Source organism: Canis aureus, chromosome 9 (genome assembly GCF_053574225.1).
Source record: "Canis aureus isolate CA01 chromosome 9, VMU_Caureus_v.1.0, whole genome shotgun sequence".
Taxonomy (NCBI): domain Eukaryota; kingdom Metazoa; phylum Chordata; class Mammalia; order Carnivora; family Canidae; genus Canis; species Canis aureus.
In genome coordinates, this window is record NC_135619.1 from 6,425,327 (window position 1) to 6,446,278 (window position 20,952).

A 20,952-nucleotide genomic window follows, 5' to 3' on the forward strand; every position below is an offset into this window, starting at 1 on the left:
CCTGTAATAGTTCCTGGATCTCTAGTATTGCTGGAGCTTCCTACCTGACCTACATTCTGTCCAGCTTCCTTTATTCCTGGCCTTGCTTTCTTTCCCACTCTTCTCCCCACTACCTCCTTCCTCTCTCGCTGACCAGTGCAATTCTGGGATCTTGGATTTCGCTGATGATTGAGTTTTCTGTCTCCCACACTTTTCCTGCTTCTGTTGTGCTACTTTTCCAGCTCTAGCTCTCAACCTCTTACCTGTTTCTCTTCCCCAGGTCAGGTTGGCTTCAGTTCTCCCACCCCCTTTCTTGGCCCTCCCTCTTCCCTGCATACCTCCACCTTTTGTTCTCAGCTGAGTCGGCCCCTGAAGATTTTACTCCTCAAGGAACTGCCTTTTTCCAACTGTAGAGGGGAAACTAAACCCCAAAGTCTGAACTCCCAATCTCTTGTCTTTTTTATTTTTTTTAAGATTTAATAACAAGAGACCCAGAGAGAGAGCCAGAAAAAGGCAGAGACACAGGCAGAGGGAGAAGCAGGCTTCATGCAAGGAGCCGGTTGTGGGACTTGATCCCGGGTCTCCAGGATCATGCCCTGGGCCAAAGGCAGGCACTAAACCACTGAGCTTTCCCCACCACCACCACCCTGACTTTTTTTTAGATTTTATTTATTCATGAGAGACACAGAGAGAGAGGCAGAGGCATAGGCAGAGGGAGAAGCAGACTCCTCACAGGGAGCCTGATGCAGGACTCAATCCTGGATCCTGGATCCCAGAATCAAGCTCAACTGCTGAGCTACCCAGGTGTCCCCCAACCTCTCTGGTCTTAACAGTTTCCCCAAACTTGATTTGCCTTTCCCCACATTCCATGGCCTTGCACTTCTTTCCTCCCTGGCTAGTTCTACTTTAAGGAGCAGCCAGATTGCAAATGATGATAATTAAGGGAGTGCATATGTCTTTTCCACAAGGACAGCCAGTGTGGTTGTGGAGTTTGTTAGTGGGTAGTAGGGTTTCGTTACCGTTGCATGTTTTGAGCAGGAGAGTGATGAAGGTGGTTGTCAAGAACAAGGGGCAAAAGTTTCAATTCGATTGAGCCACGGGTCCCAGCAGACAATCTGCACCCCAGGCGTGGTGGATATGGAAGACCCCCACCAGCAGCATCCCAGACTTTGAACTCGTCTGCCCCTAGCCACTGAGCCTCCCAGTACTTGCCTGCTCTGAGAGGAGACAAACGTTGAATACCAGAGGAATCAAGCCACCTAAAATATGCTTAGGGGGAGAAAGTCTCCCACATCCCGTCTCCTGGGTCCCTCCTCCCCAGACCCCCCCCCCCAACTGTGGCCTCAACCCTTGCAGATAGCAGCCTCCACCACAGAAAGGCAACTTAAGGGGTTTTTGTGCGTGCGTGCGTGTGTGTGTGTGTGTGTGTGTGTGTTTTACCCCGCTCTTGGCTGTAATTGGATTCAGGCTGAAACAACCACGTCCGCACCGGGAAAGGAGGGCATTGGAGCGGGGGCGGAGAGGCTGTGGGAGAAGGGAGGGACCAGAAGAGTGAGAGAGGGCTCGTCGTGCAGTTCGCAGACTAAGCAGAAGAAAGATCAAAAAAACGGAAAAGGGGACGAACAGGCGCTTGCAAGAACAATCCTCCCCTTCTCCAAGGGACAGCGCTCTAGGAATCCAAATTCAGTGCCCACCGAAGACAAAGGCGCCCCCAAGGGAGTGGCGGCGCGCCCCAGGGCTTGGGCCCCGCTGCGGAGCCCGCACGGCTGGCTGCCGGGACGGTCGCGGACCATGTCTCCTGCCCCACGGCCCGCCGGCGGTCGGCTGCTGCCCCTGCTCACGCTCGCCACCGCGCTCGCCTCCCTCAGCTCGGCCCAAAGCAGCTTCAGCCCCGAAGTAAGTGAGCTCCTCCGGCCCCCCGGGAGTCGCCCCCGCCGGGGAGGCGAGCCGGGGTCTGCAGGGGTACAGCCCCCCCCCTCGGAGAGCGGGGCGCTCGCGGTCTGGGCGTCTTCGCCCGAAGGAACCCCCTTCCTTTCCTCTCCCTCTTCATCTCCAAACTTCCCGGTCGATCCAACTTCTGCCCCCCACCCCCCACCCGCCGCGGCCGCCGCCGCCGCCGCCGACTTTCTTTCCCAGTCCTTCCCCTGGAAGAGCTTTAGAGCAGGGGCCCACCCCCACCCTCCCGGGCCCCGGGGCCCCGGGCTCTGAGCTCAGCTCCGGAACCCGGAGGGAGCCTGGTAAATACTTGGACCCCGCTCAGCCCTGCGCTGCCCTGGTTTCTCGTCGTGTGCGTGTGAGTGTGCGTGTGCGCGAGCCCGTTGTTGCTTCCACCTTCCACCTTCCACCTTCCAGCTTCCAGCTGCCGGGGCGGCCGGGGAGGCTCAGCAGGACGGCGGCTCGCTCGGCCCGCGCGGCGCGCCTCCAGGCGGCCCGGCCCGAGGATGCAGCCGCAGCCAGGTGGGGTGGGCGCTGGGCCGCCGGCGGCACCGGTACCAGCCCCCACCCCGCCCCGCGCCGCGCCGCCCGCGCCCGCGCCCGCGCGGACCCCTGTGACCCGCCCGCCGGAGCCCCGGCGTCGTCGAGGGTCGCGGGGCTGGCGCCCTGGCAGCCTTTCAGTACACACAAAGGTCCCCTTGTGAGCGGGCTCGGCCGGGCCGCCGCCTCCTCCCTCGGCCCCCCTCGCTATCCCCCCAGCGGCGCCCTTAGGCTCGTTTTGTTGCTTTTGTTAATTGCTTTTCTGTGTTAATTGCGGGGAGACTGAGGGCCTCGCGCCGGGGACTGGGGAGAGGGCCCGGCCCGGGCACCACACCGGTCTCCGACTGCCTTGGGCGCCCCTCTCCCCATTCCCCGACGCTGGCCCACCGGCCCGGGAGGAAGACGCGTGGGAGTTGTCTGGGGACGTCTTTCCTCTCTTTCTCTCTCTCTCTCTCTTATTTTGGGGTGAAGGTGGGAGACGAATTTGATCAGCTTCTTATTTTGGGCCATCCCAACCCACTCAGCCCGGCAGGGCCTGGGTGCGGTCAGGAGGGGCCGGGAAGGGCCCCAGAAGGGGGAAGGGATCTGGACTTGGCTTCCTCCCTCTTGGTCCTGGCCGGGAACCCACCCCCGGAGGAAACATCTCCAGAAAGAACACACTCTCTCTGTCCCGAAGGGGATCTGAGGCTAAAAAGAAAAGTGTGGCCCTAGGAGTGGGGGTGACCAGGGAGAGTGCAAATCTGCCCTTGGTCTAAACCTGACGTGGTCCAGCAGGAGGAGGCATCCTCTCTCCTGGCCTAGAGTCTTAATCGGGGGCCTGCAAGGAGAGGTCCTAACAAAAGAAGCCTGGGCATCTGGGGGCTTCCCACTGCCAACTTTGCCTGCCCTGCCTTCCCTCGCCTGCCCCACTAGGCCCCCTAGGGGAGGGGCAGCAGTCCTGGCTCTGTTTTAAGTGGGTCATGGGCAGTCCCAGTGCCAGAACCACCATTTGCTTCTGGGCCAGGGAGGGGTGGGAGGTAGAGGGAGGGAGGAGCAGGCCCAGAGGCTCAGATCCAGGGCCTGCTGGAGTGCCAGAGTTCCCCCCAACCCACCCACCTTCTCCAGGACTCCTAGGCCAGAGGTGGGAGGGGTTCTCTGGACTTTTCCCCTAGGAATAAATTCAGACCACTCAGCTTTCAAGACAAAGCCAGCCAACTGAGTTTTTTGACCTAACATAGTTGCTCCCTCTCCAGGCCAATCTAGAGGGCGAGCTGGGGTGGCCAGGCCTCAGGCAGCCGGGTCCCTCCCACCAGGCCTCCAGAGTCCTGCACTAGCTCCAGGACAGCCTTCTCCTCCCCATGGCCTGTCTGGCACTCAGCCCTTCCCCCACCCAGCCACAGACACAAGAGTCCTCTCTTCTGTGGTTCCATCCTCACCTCCTAGTCTTCTCTGTGGTTCTTGCTTTGCTCAGAGCCTAGGCCTGAGGGGAGAGGGATGGGGGTATTTCCTTTCCAGGCCATGAGGCTCTCTTGACTCTAGGGAAGTTCCTTTCTTTCCTAAGTCTCCATTTTTCTCTGTTGTGTATGGGGTGGATATTGTGGGTGTGAATACTTGGACTTGCCTACTTTCTTGGAAAACTCATCAAGGAGAGGGATTTATCCCAGAGCTCCTGGATCTGGATTCTCCTCACTTCTCTGCTACCCTCCATTCTGTCATTCTGGCCTAAGAGAATTCCCCTCAGTTTTGTTCCCTGAGGCCTGAGGGAGCCTGGCTTAAGTCTTCCTGACTTCCAGCTCCAGGAGGAGCCCACTCCCATCCTTCTCCAAAGCTGAAGCAGCTGCTCCCCGAGCAGGGGTCATAAGCATGGGGGCGGTGTACCCTACAGGTGAGGCTAAGGGCAAAGGGAGTTTCCTGCATACTTGGGCACAGGCCACAGCAGGCCTCCCGCGGGCACTAGCTGTGGCACCAGCCAGTACAGGTCAGGGCAAGTCTATACCTCTCCTGAGGAGAGCGACTGGGTACTAGAGCACCCTGCTCTGCTCCCCTACGTTATGCCAGAGGTTAAACTTGGCTCACTCCTCTAGGCCTGCCTAAGGAGGGGCTCTCAGAGGCGGGTGGTGCTAAGGTTGTTCTGGCCAGGCCCGTTGGCTGGGGAAAGGCTGAGTTGTTTACATCTCAGGGCCCTAACTCCCATCAGCCTTGGGGGATCATTTCCCAGAACCCTGTTGCAATTCTTGCCCCTGCGGGCACATGTTCCCCAGTCAGCTGCTCTTGAATCACCCCCAGCCCCAATGCAGAAGCACTGCTCCACTACCAGGGCCTGGGCCCTGTAGTGAAGGGCTCCATGAAGATCCATCCTAACAACCTGGGATGGGGGATGTGGCACCCAAGAGCAGCCTCTACCCCTCTGCACTCCAAAGTTTCCATCCTAGGCCACCTGCTGGCCCCCTCTGAACTCCTTAGGAAGGCAAAGCTGGAGCAGAAACCAAAGTATTATCTCCATTGGAGAATCCAAGCATTTTCACATTCCATGTATAACTTGGCTTGTTTTACTTTGCAGGCTTTAGGAAAATACTCCATTGTTCTTACAATAAAGGCTGATTTTTTCCTCAACAGGTCTTTGTATTTTGTGTACCTTTCTCAAACACCAAAAACCTAACTTTATGTTAAGGCAATATGCCAGCCTTTATGTTATGAACAATTCACAACATACCTCAAGTACAGTACTGTCACCAAGTCTCTCCCACTTCCTTTATTGAGAACCTTAAATGGGCCTTTAGGTCCCAAGCCCCAGGGTCAGATGTTTGGATGGAGGCAGTGGCAGGACCCTAGCTCTCTAGCTGGATCACACCCCCACCACCTCCAAAGGTCCCAGTTTCCGGTCTCAGCAGCCAGCCTCAGCCCTAGCTCCTGTTCTGCTCTCCTTTCTAAAAAGATCTCAGCTGTGAGGGTCCTGGAGGCATGGCATCCCTGCCCAAAGAGGGTCCCATACCAGGCCCAAAAGTAGAGTACCATGAGTCCCCCCTTCGCCTCCATGGGCACAACCCATTCATAGGTAGGAAATGCTGTATTTACAAGAACACTGACACAGAGAAGGAAAGTGCTGGAAGGAAGCTCTGAGAAGACATCCTAAGACTCAGTTAAGCCCTCTAGGCTCCCATTCTCAAGAATTACAGCCAAAGTCCAGGCTCCCCACCCCTGTTTGAGCCCATAGCCCCGAGAGGACAAGTCATACTGGGGCCTGGGCCAGAGTTCAGGTCCAACCTGGGAACTCCTCCAGCCCCACTGCCAGAGCCAGGCTGGGAGCTCGTTGCCCTTTCCTCTGAAGCCAAGGGTGCATGCCAGATACCATGTGGAGGCAGAGGCTCCCGTGGGCCAAGTGGAGACGCTCTAACCACATTCCTCTTCCTACAGGCCTGGCTGCAGCAGTATGGCTACCTGCCCCCGGGGGATCTGCGCACTCACACACAGCGCTCGCCCCAGTCATTCTCAGCTGCCATCGCCGCCATGCAGAAGTTCTATGGTCTGCGCGTGACAGGCAAGGCTGATGCAGACACCATGAAGTAAGTGCTAGACCCTGGTAGGAATCCTGCCCAGTATCCACTCACAACACTGAGCACAGGGGCGTTGCTACCTATATGCCTTACCTCTGCCCCCTCCCTCAATCCCACATGCTGGTCCTGACCCCCTCCTATTCACTCTGACCCCATAACCTTGGCCCTTTCACACACTGACCCTGAGGCCAGGCACTCTCTCCCTCCTCTGAAGCCCTTTCTCTTTAATATGCTATCCTGACCACAATCCTCACACCCCAGGGCTATGAGGCGCCCCCGCTGTGGTGTTCCCGATAAATTTGGGGCTGAGATCAAGGCCAATGTTCGAAGGAAGCGCTATGCCATTCAGGGCCTCAAATGGCAGCATAATGAGATCACTTTCTGGTGAGTCCAGCAGGCAAGTTGCCTTTCTCACATCGGGGTCGCCATTCCTATCAATTGTACTAACAGACTCTGAGGACTCCTATCCTACTCACCTCTATTGCTATGAAGCATCCTTGGGAATGGGGAGGAAAGTGGCTGTAATCGTGGAGAAAGGTGCAGCCTGGGGGTTCCCTGAGCCCTCAGTTCTGGGGGCAGAGGCGTCGTGATGCAGCAGGAAGAGCCAGGTCAGCAAAGGTGGCTAGGTGGTTCGGTCAGACCTGGGGAAGTAGAGGGAAGGAAAATTTTATATACGTTGTTATCCTAACATACTCCCATCCTCTCCCCACATGGCTGGACCTCAGCATCCAGAATTACACTCCCAAGGTGGGTGAGTATGCCACATTCGAGGCCATTCGCAAGGCATTCCGAGTGTGGGAGAGTGCCACACCACTTCGTTTCCGAGAGGTACCCTATGCCTATATCCGCGAGGGCCATGAGAAGCAGGCAGACATCATGATCTTCTTCGCTGAGGGCTTCCATGGTGACAGCACACCTTTTGATGGCGAGGGTGGCTTCCTGGCACATGCCTATTTCCCAGGCCCCAACATTGGAGGGGACACCCACTTTGACTCGGCCGAGCCCTGGACTGTCAGGAATGAGGATCTGAATGGTGAGCAAAGTAGCCCTGGGACTCATTTATTCTGGGGAGAGTCAATGATCATTTGTATGAGGGTGGGGTCTCCTGCCTCCTCCCAAAACCTCAAACAGGGCAGCCCGGGTGGCTCAGCGGTTTAGCGCTGCCTTCGGCCCAGGGCCTGATTTTGGAGTCTGGGATTGAGTCTCACATCAGGCTCCCAGCATGGAGCCTACTTCTCCCTCTGCCTGTGTCTCTGACTCTCTCTATCTCTCTGTGTCTCTCATGGATAAATAAATAAAATCTTTAAAAAAGAAAACAAAAAACCTCAAACCCCAAAGTCTCTGGGCTACAAAGATCTCCTAGTCTCACTTTCAACGAAAGCAGAATTATTTCTTTTTCTTTCTTTCTTTCTTTCTCTCTCTCTCTCTCTCTCTCTCTCTCTTTCTTTCTTTCTCTTCATGAGAGGCAGAGAGAGAGAGAGGCAGAGACACAGGCAGAAGGAGAAGCAGGCTCCATGCAGGGAGCCCAATGTGGGACTCGATCCTGGGTCTCCAGGATCAGGCCCTGGGCTGAAGTTAGGCGCTAAACCACTGAGCCACCCAGGGATCCCCTAAAGCAGAATTCTTACTTTGATCTATTTATACCTGGTCCCTCTCTCACTCAATAATTGACTCCCCAGTCAAAGACTTGCCACTTTTCCAGGCAAATGTCACCTCTAGCTCCTGGAAAATACTGGGGCCCAGATAGGACCTTGGCTTCCCTTAATACAAGTCTTCCTGGGATTGGTATCTGGCCCCCTGAGCACTCTTTTACCTCTGTCCAGAATAGATTGCTGACTGGCTTTGTGGCTTTTGGGGTGGAAAACACAACAGGAAGCCTCCGATGTAAAAATGAAGCCTCTGGTGGGAAAGCAGAGAGTCTGAGGGAAGGGACCCTCAGTAATCATCCCCATCCCTCCAGGGAATGACATCTTTCTGGTGGCTGTGCACGAGCTAGGCCATGCCCTGGGCCTTGAGCATTCCAATGATCCCTCGGCCATCATGGCACCCTTTTACCAATGGATGGACACAGAGAATTTTGTGCTGCCTGATGACGACCGCCGGGGCATCCAGCAACTTTATGGTGAGTGATTTATGTCCCCAACTGCTCCTTCTCTCCTCTTGGTCTCAGACCTGTGCATCTCGTTTCTCTTTCCCCATGCCCTATAGTCTCCCCCACAACCCTACCTGACTTTGCCTCCACCCACCACCCACTCCCACTTTTTCTTTTTTTTTACATTATTTCTTCCATATGTCTTATTCTTCTCCCACTTTTGATTTCACCTTTTCTGTCCTTTCCCACCTGATTGCTTCATCCTTCCCCAAAGGGCCATCCACACTTTTCCAACAGTATTGTCTGCCCATTTATCTGTTCTTTCCTCCCCCTCTGCCACAAAGTCTGAAGTGTCTCTTGTGTTCTCTACATCAGGGAGTGAGTCAGGGTCCCCCACTAAGATGCCTCCTCAGCCCAGGACTACCTCCAGGCCCTCTGTCCCTGATAAGCCCAAAAACCCCACCTACGGGCCCAACATCTGTGATGGGAACTTTGACACTGTGGCGGTGCTCCGAGGGGAGATGTTTGTCTTCAAGGTGAGAGGAAGAAGTGGGCTGGTTGGAGGAACAAGAGGGCTCTAAGCCCAGCAGGCTGGGTGGAAATAGCAGCAGGAGGGTTAGTGGGACGCTTTGGGGACTAAGCCAGAGGACTAGCTATAAGACGTAATGTACTATCCCCACCCTGCTACTTTCTAGGAGCGCTGGTTCTGGAGGGTAAGGAATAACCAAGTGATGGATGGATACCCAATGCCCATCGGCCAGTTCTGGCGGGGCCTGCCTGCATCCATCAACACTGCCTACGAGAGGAAGGATGGCAAGTTTGTCTTCTTCAAAGGTAACCAGCTTTCTACCTTAGTCCTCTGGTGTAAGGAGAGTCTCCCTGCAGGAGTGGATTTCACTGGACTCCTCCAGAGACCCAAGAGCCCAAGTGGAACCCAGGTCCCGCCCTTCTCTCTCCTCTCCAGGAGACAAGCACTGGGTGTTTGATGAAGCTTCTCTGGAACCTGGCTACCCCAAGCACATCAAGGAGCTGGGCCGAGGACTGCCTACTGACAAAATCGATGCTGCTCTCTTCTGGATGCCCAATGGAAAGACCTACTTCTTCCGGGGAAACAAGTGAGATGTCAGCCCCTTGACCCCAGGCCTCCCTCCTCGGACACTGCCACCACCACGTTCCCTCAACTCTGGAGAAAGACCCACTTACCCCAGGACAGTTCCCTGGAGAAGTTGCTGGTTGATCCTCTGCCGTTGCCCAGCAACAGCCAGCCTCCGTGAGGCGCTGAGTGGGAAGTGACCGGGTCACCGTTTCAGACCTGGTCATTTGGCGCCTCCTGCCCCCAGCACCGTGCCTCCACCCCAGCTGCCAGGCACTGTCATTAAAGGTTACTGGTGGCTCCTTGCAGCCTGGGACCTCCCATCCACCCCCACCTTCCGCCACTTTCAGCTGCAGGCCCTCATTACACAAAACCCCTGCCCTGCACCCTGTCCATAGCCACTCTTTGCTCACTGGTAAATTCAGTCCTGGGCCCTGCCATGCTCTGAGGACATGCCCAGGGCCCGACCATTTGCCTCCCCCCTTCCCCCAGGTACTACCGTTTCAACGAGGAACTCAGGGCAGTGGACAGCGAGTACCCCAAAAACATCAAGGTCTGGGAAGGAATCCCTGAGTCTCCCAGAGGGTCATTCATGGGCAGTGATGAAGGTGAGGGGCAAGGGAGATGTCCTTAAGGGAGGATGGGGAAAAGGGATTAAGAACTAAGAACGGGAAGAGACTGAGGGGATCTGGGGAAAGCAGTGATGATGAGAGCTCTGGAACCCTTGCCACATGCCAGGCTCTGAGCCAAGTGCTCTCCTCACATCAGATCCCCAATCCCCACTGCACTTCCAGCCCCGGTAATTTAGAATTACCCGGGTTTATAGCTGAGGAGACTGATGTTAGGGGATTAACTCCACCTGCTCGGCTCACAGACTCACAGACTCACAGATTTCCCTTCTGTTCTCCTCTCTGTGGGTGTTCTGGACGCGGCCCCCACCTCTTATCTTCCTGGCCCCCTTCTTGCTGACCGCTGCAGTCTTCACTTACTTCTACAAGGGGAACAAATACTGGAAATTCAACAACCAGAAGCTGAAGGTAGAGCCAGGCTACCCCAAGTCAGCCCTGCGGGACTGGATGGGCTGCCCCTCATCGGGGAGCCGGCCAGATGAGGGGACTGAGGAGGAAACGGAGGTGATCATCATCGAGGTGGACGAAGAAGGCAGTGGGGCCGTAAGCGCAGCTGCTGTAGTCCTGCCTGTGCTGCTGCTGCTCCTGGTGCTGGCAGTGGGCCTTGCCGTCTTCTTCTTCAGACGCCATGGGACCCCTAAACGACTGCTCTATTGCCAGCGCTCCCTGCTGGACAAGGTCTGACCCCCACGGCTGCCCGCCCACTCATACCACGAGGACTTTGCCTCTGAAGGCCAGTGGCAGCAGGTGGTGGTGGGTGGGCTGCTCCCACCTGGTCCCAAGTCCCCTCCCAACCCTTCCTCCCTTCTTTTCTGTCCCATGATTGCCTCTCTTTTGACCTCAACCCTGGCATTGCTTCTTCCCTAGATGGGTCCCTGGGGGGCTGATCAGGGGCCGCCCCTTCCAGCCCCTATCCCCTAGGGGCCTCTGTAGCTTGGTGTGTGTCCTGCCCCATCTGAATGTCTTGGTTCTGCACTTGAAGGCAGGACCCTCAGACCTCGCTGGCAAAGGTCAAATGGGGTCATCTGCTCCTTTTCTATTCCCTGATGTAACTTTAACCTCTGAACTCTGACCTCAGGAGGCTCTGGGCACTCCAGCCCTGCAAGCCCCCAGGTGCACCCCATTGGCAACCTCCTACCACCCTTTCTGGCTAAAGGAATCTAATCTTGTTGAGGGGGGAGACCCTGAGAGAGTAGGAGGGGTGGGGGAGGTCTGCACAGTTACCCTGAAACCTTGGGAGGAAAGCTCAGAGTCAGCGCCTCTGCAGAGACCAGCCTCTGCCCCACCTGGCCCCCAGAGCTTCCCCAGAAGAAGCCTGAGCCATTAAGGGGCTGTAGAAACCCTTGATGCCCTCCGCCCCTGCAAATGTCAGCCGAGGCTGCCGCTACTGGGGTAGGGTGGGGCCAAGGAGAGAGCCTGTCAGGAGCCCTGGGGGTGAGCCTCAAGGCCACAGAAAAAGAATCTTGCTCAAATGTAGGCAGCTGGGATGGGGACCAAGGGGCAGTCAGAAGGGGATAGGACAGGACCAAAAGGCTAACCGGGGAGGTGCTGTGCGCATGGAGGGCCGAGTGGCTCGGCAGGCCAGGCCAGCAGGGACACCACAAGGTGGGCTGTGGGCCCCAGGGGAGGGCATGTTTTACTGGAGCTCTGAGGAAGGGCTGGAGAAAGGCACACCTACTCCACTTTGGTGCCCTTCCTCTCACCAGAGTAGGTGCATTGGAAGGGTGGGGAGTCCAGTGAAAAGAGCAGAGATGACACACATCCAGGGACTGGCGACTGGGGACCTTCGTGAGGGTGGCCACCTGGTTAGGGAGGTGACCAGGGGCTGGCAGCACGCTGATGGGCAGCCTCAGCTGGTTTCGGGGAGGGGGCAGCTGCCTGGGTGGGTCTATCGTCAGGTGAGCCCCTCACTTCCTAATGCCCCCACCCCTCAGCTCTGCCCTGTCCTGCCTCCTCTCCCCCACCCAACCCACCCATTCAAAGTCTCCTCTGGCCGCTACAGGTGGTCATGGTACCGGAAGACTTGGGAGAGTGAGACCCTATAGGGGCAGTGAGAGGAGGGATGTCAGGGGCAGGGGGGTGGGGGGGGGATGAACGGTGCTGGCAGTTCGGCTAAATTTGTCGTGTTTGGGGTTTTTTTTTTGTTTTGTTTTGTTTAATGTATATTTTTATTATAATTATTATATATGGATTTCCTTCAAATCGTTCCTTTTTGTTAACAAGGGGCATGGGAAGGGTGGGGGTGGGGGGGGCAGAGGCATCTGACCCCAGGAACCTGCAGGGCGGGGCTGGGTCAGTGCCCTCTAAGGACATTTTTGACCTGTTCAACCTTTCCACAAAGAATAAATGGTGTTTCACGTTCTTTGTGTGGCTGCCTTCTCTCAGCTAGGTAATGGAAAGCATGCCCAGGACCAGGTTTTTCTCTGATGTGGGGGTTCAGTACTTGCACAAAGGAATATGTTTATGTTTGGTGGACAACAGGGATTCAGAGCCATAGCTGGGAAGGAGGGCCTACTCCATGGAGGCAGGGAGGTGGTCCACAGAGCCCAGCTGCTTCTCTCCCAACCAGGCCAAGAGGTTACCTTTGAGTCTCAGAGCTGCAAAGGCAAGAGGAAGTGGTCAAGCTGAGGCCACTTGGAAAATCTTCCTAAATTGCGTTACCAGGTCCCGTGATCTGGCCGCAGACCCTCCGTTTCTTCAGACCTCTTTCTGCTGCTGGGGACTCCCAGGATCACATTCAGCACAAGCAGGCCCTTTACCCCAGCCCTCCGGCCTCTCAGCCTCTTCTAGACCTGGAGCTATGCCCCAGGGGCAGGAGGAACACAGGCAAAGGACAGATGTTGCCCCATGGCCAATTAGGAGCAGCCTGTCAAACAGGAATCTCCCCCAATCAGCCCAGCAGAGGCAGGATGGTCAGATTGGAAGGGAAGAATAACAAGGCTTTGTTTCTTTGGAACTGCTGCCCCAGACAGGGTTCCCAGGCTGTCGGCCCACCCTTCCTCTGAAACCAGCCTGGAGGGAGGAATAGCTCAGTTGCTGAGTCAGCTCAGCTGAAGGGGAGCAGCCCTCTTTCTTCCTCCCCTTCCCTTCCTGCCTTAGCCCAGCCCCGCCCCCCCCCCACTCCAGCCCAGGCCCCCCTCCAGAGCCTTCCTCCATGAGCAATGGCCCCACCTAAGCCAGGGGTTCTATCCAGCTGCTCTTCAGGGCTGGTCGGTGTGATTGCCTTGGCAGAAGGGGTACCCCACCTCTCTGCCAGCCAGGAACCCTGACCCCATGCCTGGCCTCCTCTACCTCTCCTGCCAACAGCTGTTTGGCAGAGCCTGTACATCTCAGTGGATCTGGACACCACTGCCCTGCTGCCCTCACGGGAGGGGATAGGGACAGAGGGAGGGAAGCTGGCATGGGAAAGCCAGGGGTTGTCTAGGGGGTGGGTGGGGGGCTGTGCATGTCACAAGGAGCTCAAAGATGAGCTCATGGCCCCTTTGTGTTTTTGTGGCCCACATCTGGAGGCAATTACAGATGTTATCCAGTGGGAGTTCTGCAAAACACAGCTGGAGCCAGCAAAAGAGCCTGGGGAGGGGGGGGACTGCCAGAGGAAAGAGGAGGGGGAGCCTAGGGCTGCCGCGGCTGGAGTGCGGTTTCCCCATCACGAGGAAATTGTTTGGCCCTGATTCTGGAATCACAAGATGCTCTCTGAAGCCAAGGAAGAGGGATGGGAACCGAGGACCAGAGACAAAGGGGGAAGAGGTGGAAGAGGCTTCGCAAGCAAGGAGAACTGTGGGGTGGAGGCCGCCAAGGTCCCGTGCTTCTGACGTGCACCCCGCTGAAGGGATCCAGCCTAGTGAGGCCACCCAGGGACCCTGGGAGGTGCCTTGCTGATCACACAGGGTCAGGCAGGGTGAGGGGAGAACAGAGGTCCCCGTGGCTCCCGAGAGACCTGAAAATGCTGCTTTTACTGGCCCTAGCCCGCTTTGTCCATTGGGCCTGACCCAGTTTCTAAGGTTCCAAGTTCCTGTATTCGAAAGCAGCACATGTGAGCTAGAGCAGCCAGGAGGGAGCCAAGGGGAATCTGCAAGGAGGTTTGGGCAGAACCCAGGAGAGCGGCCTCTAAGGAGACTGGAGCAGGGGCAAGCGCTGAGGGAAGGCAATGCTCTGCCCACCACTGCACCCCACACATTTGAGGGGGGAACCACAGACTCCCTCAGCGCTCCTGCCCCCAGCAGGGCCCACACCTCCAAGGCTGCCAGCCAGGTGCTGGGTCAGTGACACAAGAAGGAAAGATCTCAGAGGGGCTGGGCCCTCTAGAGGAAAGAGGACTAATCAGAGTGACCCCTCACATACTACCTGGCGGGCTCTGGCAGTCCTTCACTGTCCCTCCCCTGGGGCCCCTTCTCCCTCTGAGAAACCTCCCAGTCCTCCCGTCCCCTTTGTACTCCTACTTCCCTTTCCAGCTAAAAGAATGTGGTAAAAACAAAACAAAAAACATTTGCTGAGGTCCTCATAACACCCAACCACCTAGGCACTACCATTGCCCCCATTTTACAGGTTTGGAAACGGAGGCCTAGATAAGACTTCCTGAAGGTCATACTTTGTCCAAAATTAAAACCCAGGTCTATCTGATTTTTGTGTTTGTTTGTTTTTCTGTGTAGGTAGATTCTGACCATGTCTCTGGGTGTCTCTTCCAGCGTGGACCCTATGTGGCTGGGTGTCTGTGTGGTAGTGCATGTTCTCACAGGTTCTGACAGCACAGGTGTGCTTGCCTACTGTTCCATGTGGCAGCATTGGCGTGTGGAGTAGGAATGCAGCAAGAGAAGGGCTCTTCCTCAGGAACCCACTTTGCCTGCAGTTATGTCCCCTTTGGGGGACAAGAACAGGCACTCTTTGGGCAGGAAGGATGAAACAGGAAGGACTCAGAAGCCAGAGGGCCTGAGTAGCAGCAGCTATGGGAGGGATGGGTATGGTGAGTGGCTGTGGCAAGGGCCTAGGAGGACAGTTCCCACTCCCCGAGGCCCCAAGGAAACCCCAGTCAAGGCTACTCCATTGTCCTGCAGTCCTGTACCTCCTTCTTACCCCTCTACCCCAAATCTGAATTCACTTCCTTTAGACCAGTGCCTGCACACCTAAACTGGGGTCTTGGCCTTCCTCCCTCAGACAGTCTTGGGAGAGTGGGGAGACCCAGTGGCAGCCCTCAAGGGGGCTGAGTGATTGGGGCCTGGAAAGGAGGCAGGCCTGACTGGCCAGAAGCCACCTTCCAAATGAGCTCACACACATACTTTCCACCCTGGCCCAGGGCCGAAGGCTGTGCGCCTTCCAGGCCAGCCTTCCCCAGCCAGATCCAGCCCCCTCTGTTCTCCTCTGTCCCTCATCAGTCCTGGACTCTGGGCTTTACAACAGGATGGGGCACCCCGGGGCAGGGCTGTCACCACACCCCAAGGGAGAAGCTTCTACTGCCTCCATACTGAGGCAGTGCTCCCCCTCCCTCAGGGTACCTTATATCTCCAATAGGCCCTTTGTGGCTTAGAGGAGAGAAAGGTGAGCTTCCTGCCCTCAAAGACCCATACCTGGGTGGGGAGGGGCAGCAGAGGGCACAGAAGAGGTGTCCACACTGGAGTGAATTGGCGGAAGGACTTCCTCTGAGCGCCTGAAGTAGCTCATTGACTCAGGGACCAGATCAGGTCTGGGAGCTGCCTCACCATGGGTCACATCCTGCTCACACACTTCACTTCCCAATAGGGGCACTTCCCTGATTTGGGGCAGGATGGGGTCTGGGTGGGGCAAGGCCAGGATGACCACAAGGGAGGGGAAAAGCCTGGTGCCTCTGAAGGCCTAGCGGATTCACACACACGCGACAAGCTCCAGCTCATTTTGATCCCGCCTGTGGTCAAAGACGTCACCCTTTGCTCAGCTTCCAGAGACATGTAGCACCAGGCCAGAGAGCAAAATCAATTCCCAAAAATGCTCTCCTTGGCCACTCAGTGTCTGGCTCTGTGCTAGGAGCACGGCTGCCCTGACCATATATCCTGGATCCAATAATATCTTCCTGAGGTTCTGTGCATTAGTTAGCCTCTTCAACTTGGCAGACAATTCATCCCACTCTAGATTCCAAAAATATGGCCCTTGCAAGTAGATCACACTGCCTGCCTCTGCCCTCCGTGGCACTGATGGGATAGTTCTGTCAAGGAATGACTATGATTCATAATAACACTGACCCCACCACAGCCATGGGACAAACATGTTCTGTTCTTGTTCGTTTCCTTACAAAGGAGTAGGATGGTGCCAGGCACACAGGAGCGCCTTAATAAAAGTTTGTTGACTTCAATTGCCAGTGAAAGTTGTGAGATACACAAGTAAATGGCTGTAGCCGTGCATATGTGATTACTGTACACATATGTATACAAGTATTGTGTATATGTAAATTAAAAAAGCATCGAGCTGTGGGTTTTAGTACATTTTATGAACTTGACTGTATTTTCACCTCAATCTTTATTTATTTACCTATTTATTTTTATTTTATTTTTTTAAAGATTTTTTTGGTTTATTTACTCATGAGAGACAGACAGAGAGAGGCAGAGACACAGGCAGAGGGAGAAGCAGGCTCCATGCAGGGAGCCCGACGTGGGACTCCATCCCAGGTCTCCAGGATCACACCCTGGGCTGAAGGCGGCGCTAAACAGCTGAGCCACCAGGGCTGCCCTCACCTCAATCTTTAAAAAGTTAAAGGGACACCTGGGTTGGTCAGCAGTTGAGCGTCTGTCTTCGGCTCAGGGCATGATCAGCAGTCTGGGATCAAGTCCCACATCAGGCTCCCTGTGGGGAGCCTGCTTCTCCATCTATGTCTCTGCCTGTGTGTCTCTCATGAATAAATAGATAAAATCTTAAAAATAAAAGGGCACCTGGGTGGCTCAGTTGGTTGAGGCTTTGGCTCAGGTCATGATCCCAGGGTCTTGGGGTCAGGCTCCCTACTCAGGGGGAGGCTGCTTCTCTCTCTCCCTCTGCCCCTTCCCCTCACTCATGCTGTCTCTTTCTCTCTCTTAAATAAACAATTAAAATCTTTAAAAATAATTTTAAAAATAAAAAGCTAAAAAAAGAAAAAATATATATCAAGGTAACAAGTTCCTCACTCCTAAGCAACTACTTTGTCCCTATGGCCCCCTCATGTGTCCCCCACAGCCTGCCCTCGATCTGGGAGTGATTGGTATCAGGTTGTGTTAATCCAGTGCTTCTGGAAATACCAATCCTACAGACTGTACCCTCAGTCCAGCCTGTCCCTGAACCCTGACCTGGAGGGCCCACACAAAGCTCTCTCCCCTAGACACCTCTCTAAGCAACACGCCCAGTTGTCCCCACAGTCTCTCCTCTACTTTACTGGCCTGTGCCCCAGAGCCCCCCACCCCTTGCCTGCAGAAAGCTGCACATGAATTCTGTGTGGCGGAACCTGGACAAGGGGCCCAGAAGAACACCCACCTCACTCTCGGCTGGCCGCACCCCCTCTGCTGCAGAGCCCAGCCGGGCAGGGTTCACGGGCCGATAGCGCCCCCTTGTGCTCGGTGTTGGCACTGCAAACCAAGCCTGAGAGAGGCAAGGGCCAGGGCAGCCCCCCAACAAGGGCCACGGTAGCCAGCCTGTTCCTTCCCCCTTTCCTTTTTTTTTTTTTTTTTAAGATTTTATTTATTTATTCTTGAGAGACAGAGAGAGAGAGAGAGAGAGAGAGGCAGAGACACAGGCAAAGGGAGAAGAAGCCCGACGTGGGACTCCATTCTCGGTCTCCAGGATCAGGCCCTGGGGCCAAAGGCAGCCACTCAACCCCTTAGCCACCCAGGGGTCCCTCCCCCTTCCTTCCTTCCTTCCTTCGTTCGTTCCTTCCTTCCTTCCTTCCTTCCTCCCTCCCTCCCTCCCTTCCTTCCTTCCTTTTTCTTTCTTCTTTCTTTCTTTCTTTTTTTTTCTTTTTCTTTCTTTCTTTCTTCTCTCTCTCTCTCTCTCTCTCTTTCTTTCTTATTTTAAAGATGTTATTTATTTATTCATGAGAGACACAGAGAGAGAGTCAGAGACACAGGCGATGGATAAGCAGGCTCCATGCGGGGAGCCGGATGTGGGACTGGATCCTGGGATTCCGGGATCACACCCTGAGCTGAAGGCAGATGCTCAACCGCCGAGCCACCCAGGCGTCCCCCCTTCCCACTTTCCATGTTTCCTCCCAGGACACCTGTACTTAAAGGGGTGGGACTCTGGGTGCAACAGGATGACAAAGCTGTCTTCCAGCTGCAGAGAAGAGTTTCCCTCAGCTGTGGCTGTGCGGGGGTTGGTGTGCAGCCCTCAAAAAACTCCAGGAAGGAAGAGGGAGTGAGTTAGAGGGGGTGCCAGAGGAAGAAGGGGGCACTTGGTGCCCTCTCAGAGCTCCTCGGAGTCACCAGCTGCCCCCCTGTGAACGCCTCGGACACCGATCGCTCCAAGATGCCCTTCCCCTGGGCTCAGACCTCCCGGAGCTTTCACAGAACTTCTGGCCAGGGCCCACGGCCTCCTTTATCCCAGAGTGGGCAATCCTGTGTCACTTCGCTGAGGCCTATGGAGATCATGCCCCCTTGCTGGGGCACCTCTAACCTGCACCCAACCTCCTAACCTCATCCCCACCCTAACCTCATCTTCACCCCAGGAGGATCCTATAGTCTGTCTCACATTTACAGGGCTCTTGTACTTAAAAAAAAAATGCCTGTAGGTATTTTGTGACTATCACTATATTATTGCTTTGTTTATGCAAAGAGTTTTCGTTTTATTTATTTATTTATTTATTTATTTTTAAAGATTTTTATTTATTTATTCACGAGAATTCACAGAGAAGAGAGAGAGACAGAGACACAGGCAGAGGGAGAAGCAGGCTCCTTGCAGGGAGCCCGACGTGGGACTCAATCCGGGGTCTCCAGGATCACTCACGCCCTGGACGGAAGGCGACGCTTAAACTGCTGAGCCACCCAGGCTGCCCATCGTTTGATTTTTTTAAAGATTTTATTTATTTATTCATGAGAGACAGAGAGAGAGAGAGAGAGGCAGAGATATAAGCAGAGGAAGAAGCAGGCTCCCTCTGGGGAGCCTGCTGTGGGACTCATCCCAGGACCTGGGGATCATGACCTGAGGCAAAGGCAGACTCTACCACTGAACCACCCAGATGCCCCAAGTTTTCAATTGTTAAATAGAAACATATAGGCAAAGTATTAGGGTGCCTGGTCGGTGGCTCTTGATCTCAGGGTTGTGAGTTTAGGCCCCATGTTGGGTGTAGAGATTACTTTAAAAATGAAATCTTTGTAAATAAATAAATAGAATATACTAAATATTTTCCAAACCATCTATCTTAGTATTTAATTTTGCAATACACCAGACACCCCCAAAATGGGCATGATTGAGGTTGCTCCAAACCACTGAGGTGTGTCTCCAATCCAGCATCTCATTCTTTCCAAAGCACAAGGAAACTTGCTCCTGTAACCATATGGCAGGGTCTTTAATTCCCACTCCCTTCAAACACAGAAGTTTCCACATCTTGAAAAGCTCTTTCCTGGATACTGCTGCAGCCTTGAATGATTTCCCTCATATCCTCCTTTTCTGTCGAGCCAAGGTTTTTCAACAGCTGTCTGCGTTCCTTCACTAGTCATTTTTAAAAAGTTTTTAAAAGTTATTTATTCATTTAAGTAATCTCTACACCCAATATGGGGTTCGAACTCACAACCCCAAGATCAAGAGTAGCGTGCTCTTCCAATGTAGCCAGCCAGGTGCCCCAACTAGTCATTTCGTTTTAAACCAACCTCCACATCTGCGAAGGCAACCCAAGCAATTACCAAAACTTCCTTAAAAAAACAAAATGAACAGGATCCCTGGGTGGCTTAGCGGTTTAGCACCTGCCTTTGGCCCAGGGTGTGATCCTGGAGTCCTGAGGTCGAATCCCACATCAGGTTCCCTCCCTGTATGGAGCTTGCATCTCCCTCTGCCTGTGTCTCTGCCTCTCTCATGAATAAAAAAAAAAAAAAAAAAAAAAAGTTTAACAAAGTGTTAATTAGTTTTAAGTGTACAATAAAAATATGGAATGTTTCATGAATTCGTGTCATCTTTGCCCAGGGCCCTGCTAATCTTCCCTGTATTGTTCCAATTTTAGTATATGTGCTACCAAATTGAGCACTGAAACTTCTCCTTAAAGGGCCCTCATGACCTCTTTCTTCCCACCCCAGGGCTTTTCTCTGCTTTCATTATCTCGGCTTCATGTTAGCATCAAACACAACTCACTTCTAGAAGCTTCTTTGCCCTTGTTTTCTGGAAAGTTATGCCATCATGAAGTTCAGGAGTCATAGAATTGCCAACGAACCCTGAGATCCAGGACATCTGTCCCTCTGCATCAGCCTTACCTCTGTAGGGGCAGAGGGAGAAGCAGACGCGCGCTGTGTGGTGAGCCAGACATGGGGCTTCAATAGGGGGCCAGGCTCCATCCTGTGTCCCTGGGATCATAACCTAAGCTGAAGGCAGACACTCAACCAACTGAGCCACCCAGGCGCCCCCAGATTCTTTCCTTCAGACTGTACAGAACAAATTCTTCTTTGATGCTATAGCTCTTCAAATATTTGGATCTAGTTTTCATACATTCAATCCCTCACTCAAGGTAAGCTTTTTTTTAGGTGAAAAGCCTTTCTACGTCCATAAACAGCTTATCACATGACATGGCTTAGAGACCCCTCAGCATTCATTATATCAACATTTTTTTTAAGATTTTATTTTAAGGTAATCTCTACACCCAATGTGGGGCTAAAACTCACAACCCACAGATCAAGAGTCTTGTGCTCCACCGACTAAGCCAACCAGGCACCCCCATTGTATCAATCTTTTAAAACAGCTTCTAGGGGCACCTAGGTGGCTCAGTGGTTGAGCATCTGCCTTTGGCTCAGGGGATGATCTCAGGGTCCTGGGATCAAGTCCTACATCAGGCTCCCCGCAGGGAGCCTGCTTCTTCCTCCACCTGTGTCTCTGCCTCTCTCTCATTCTCTCTGTGTCTCTCATGAATAAATAAATACAATTTAATAAAGCATAGCTTCCAGCACAGAGAGAGGGGCAGTATGGTATAATGGTTAGGAACAAGGGCCTCAGGGGTTGAGCATCTGCCTTCGGCTCAGGGCATGA

The 20,952-nt window shown here is 54.3% G+C and overlaps 2 protein-coding genes and 1 non-coding gene across 3 annotated transcripts in view; 1 reads left to right on the top strand and 2 right to left on the bottom strand.

Annotated features, from left to right (window-relative positions):
• Positions 1–20,952, bottom strand: part of SLC7A7 (solute carrier family 7 member 7) — a 75,394-nt gene that overhangs the window by 48,395 nt on the left and 6,047 nt on the right. The window contains exon 2 of the mRNA XM_077908567.1: positions 6,464–6,628. The gene's annotated coding sequence lies outside the window, so the exon portion shown is untranslated. The remainder of the gene's footprint in view (positions 1–6,463; positions 6,629–20,952) is intronic.
• Positions 1,475–12,163, top strand: MMP14 (matrix metallopeptidase 14). Its single transcript, XM_077908563.1, has 10 exons — positions 1,475–1,875; positions 5,848–5,996; positions 6,249–6,371; positions 6,713–7,020; positions 7,948–8,109; positions 8,455–8,615; positions 8,775–8,913; positions 9,044–9,194; positions 9,665–9,780; positions 10,151–12,163. Exons 1-10 carry the CDS (start codon positions 1,771–1,773, stop codon positions 10,483–10,485), a joined length of 1,749 nt encoding a protein of 582 aa, XP_077764689.1. The 5' UTR covers positions 1,475–1,770; the 3' UTR covers positions 10,486–12,163.
• On the bottom strand, positions 19,860–19,963 carry LOC144321361 (U6 spliceosomal RNA). The gene has a single exon (XR_013387030.1). It is a non-coding gene; the product is annotated as a U6 spliceosomal RNA (small nuclear RNA).

What these genes read in the sequence shown, in the direction of transcription:
- MMP14 (XM_077908563.1), top strand. Translation starts at nt 1,771, where the DNA reads ATGTCTCCTGCCCCACGGCCCGCCGGCGGTCGGCTGCTGCCCCTGCTC. An exon ending in AAAGCAGCTTCAGCCCCGAA is followed by an intron (nt 1,876 to 5,847) that starts GTAAGTGAGCTC and finishes CTCTTCCTACAG; the next exon opens with GCCTGGCTGCAGCAGTATGG. An exon ending in CATAATGAGATCACTTTCTG is followed by an intron (nt 6,372 to 6,712) that starts GTGAGTCCAGCA and finishes GCTGGACCTCAG; the next exon opens with CATCCAGAATTACACTCCCA.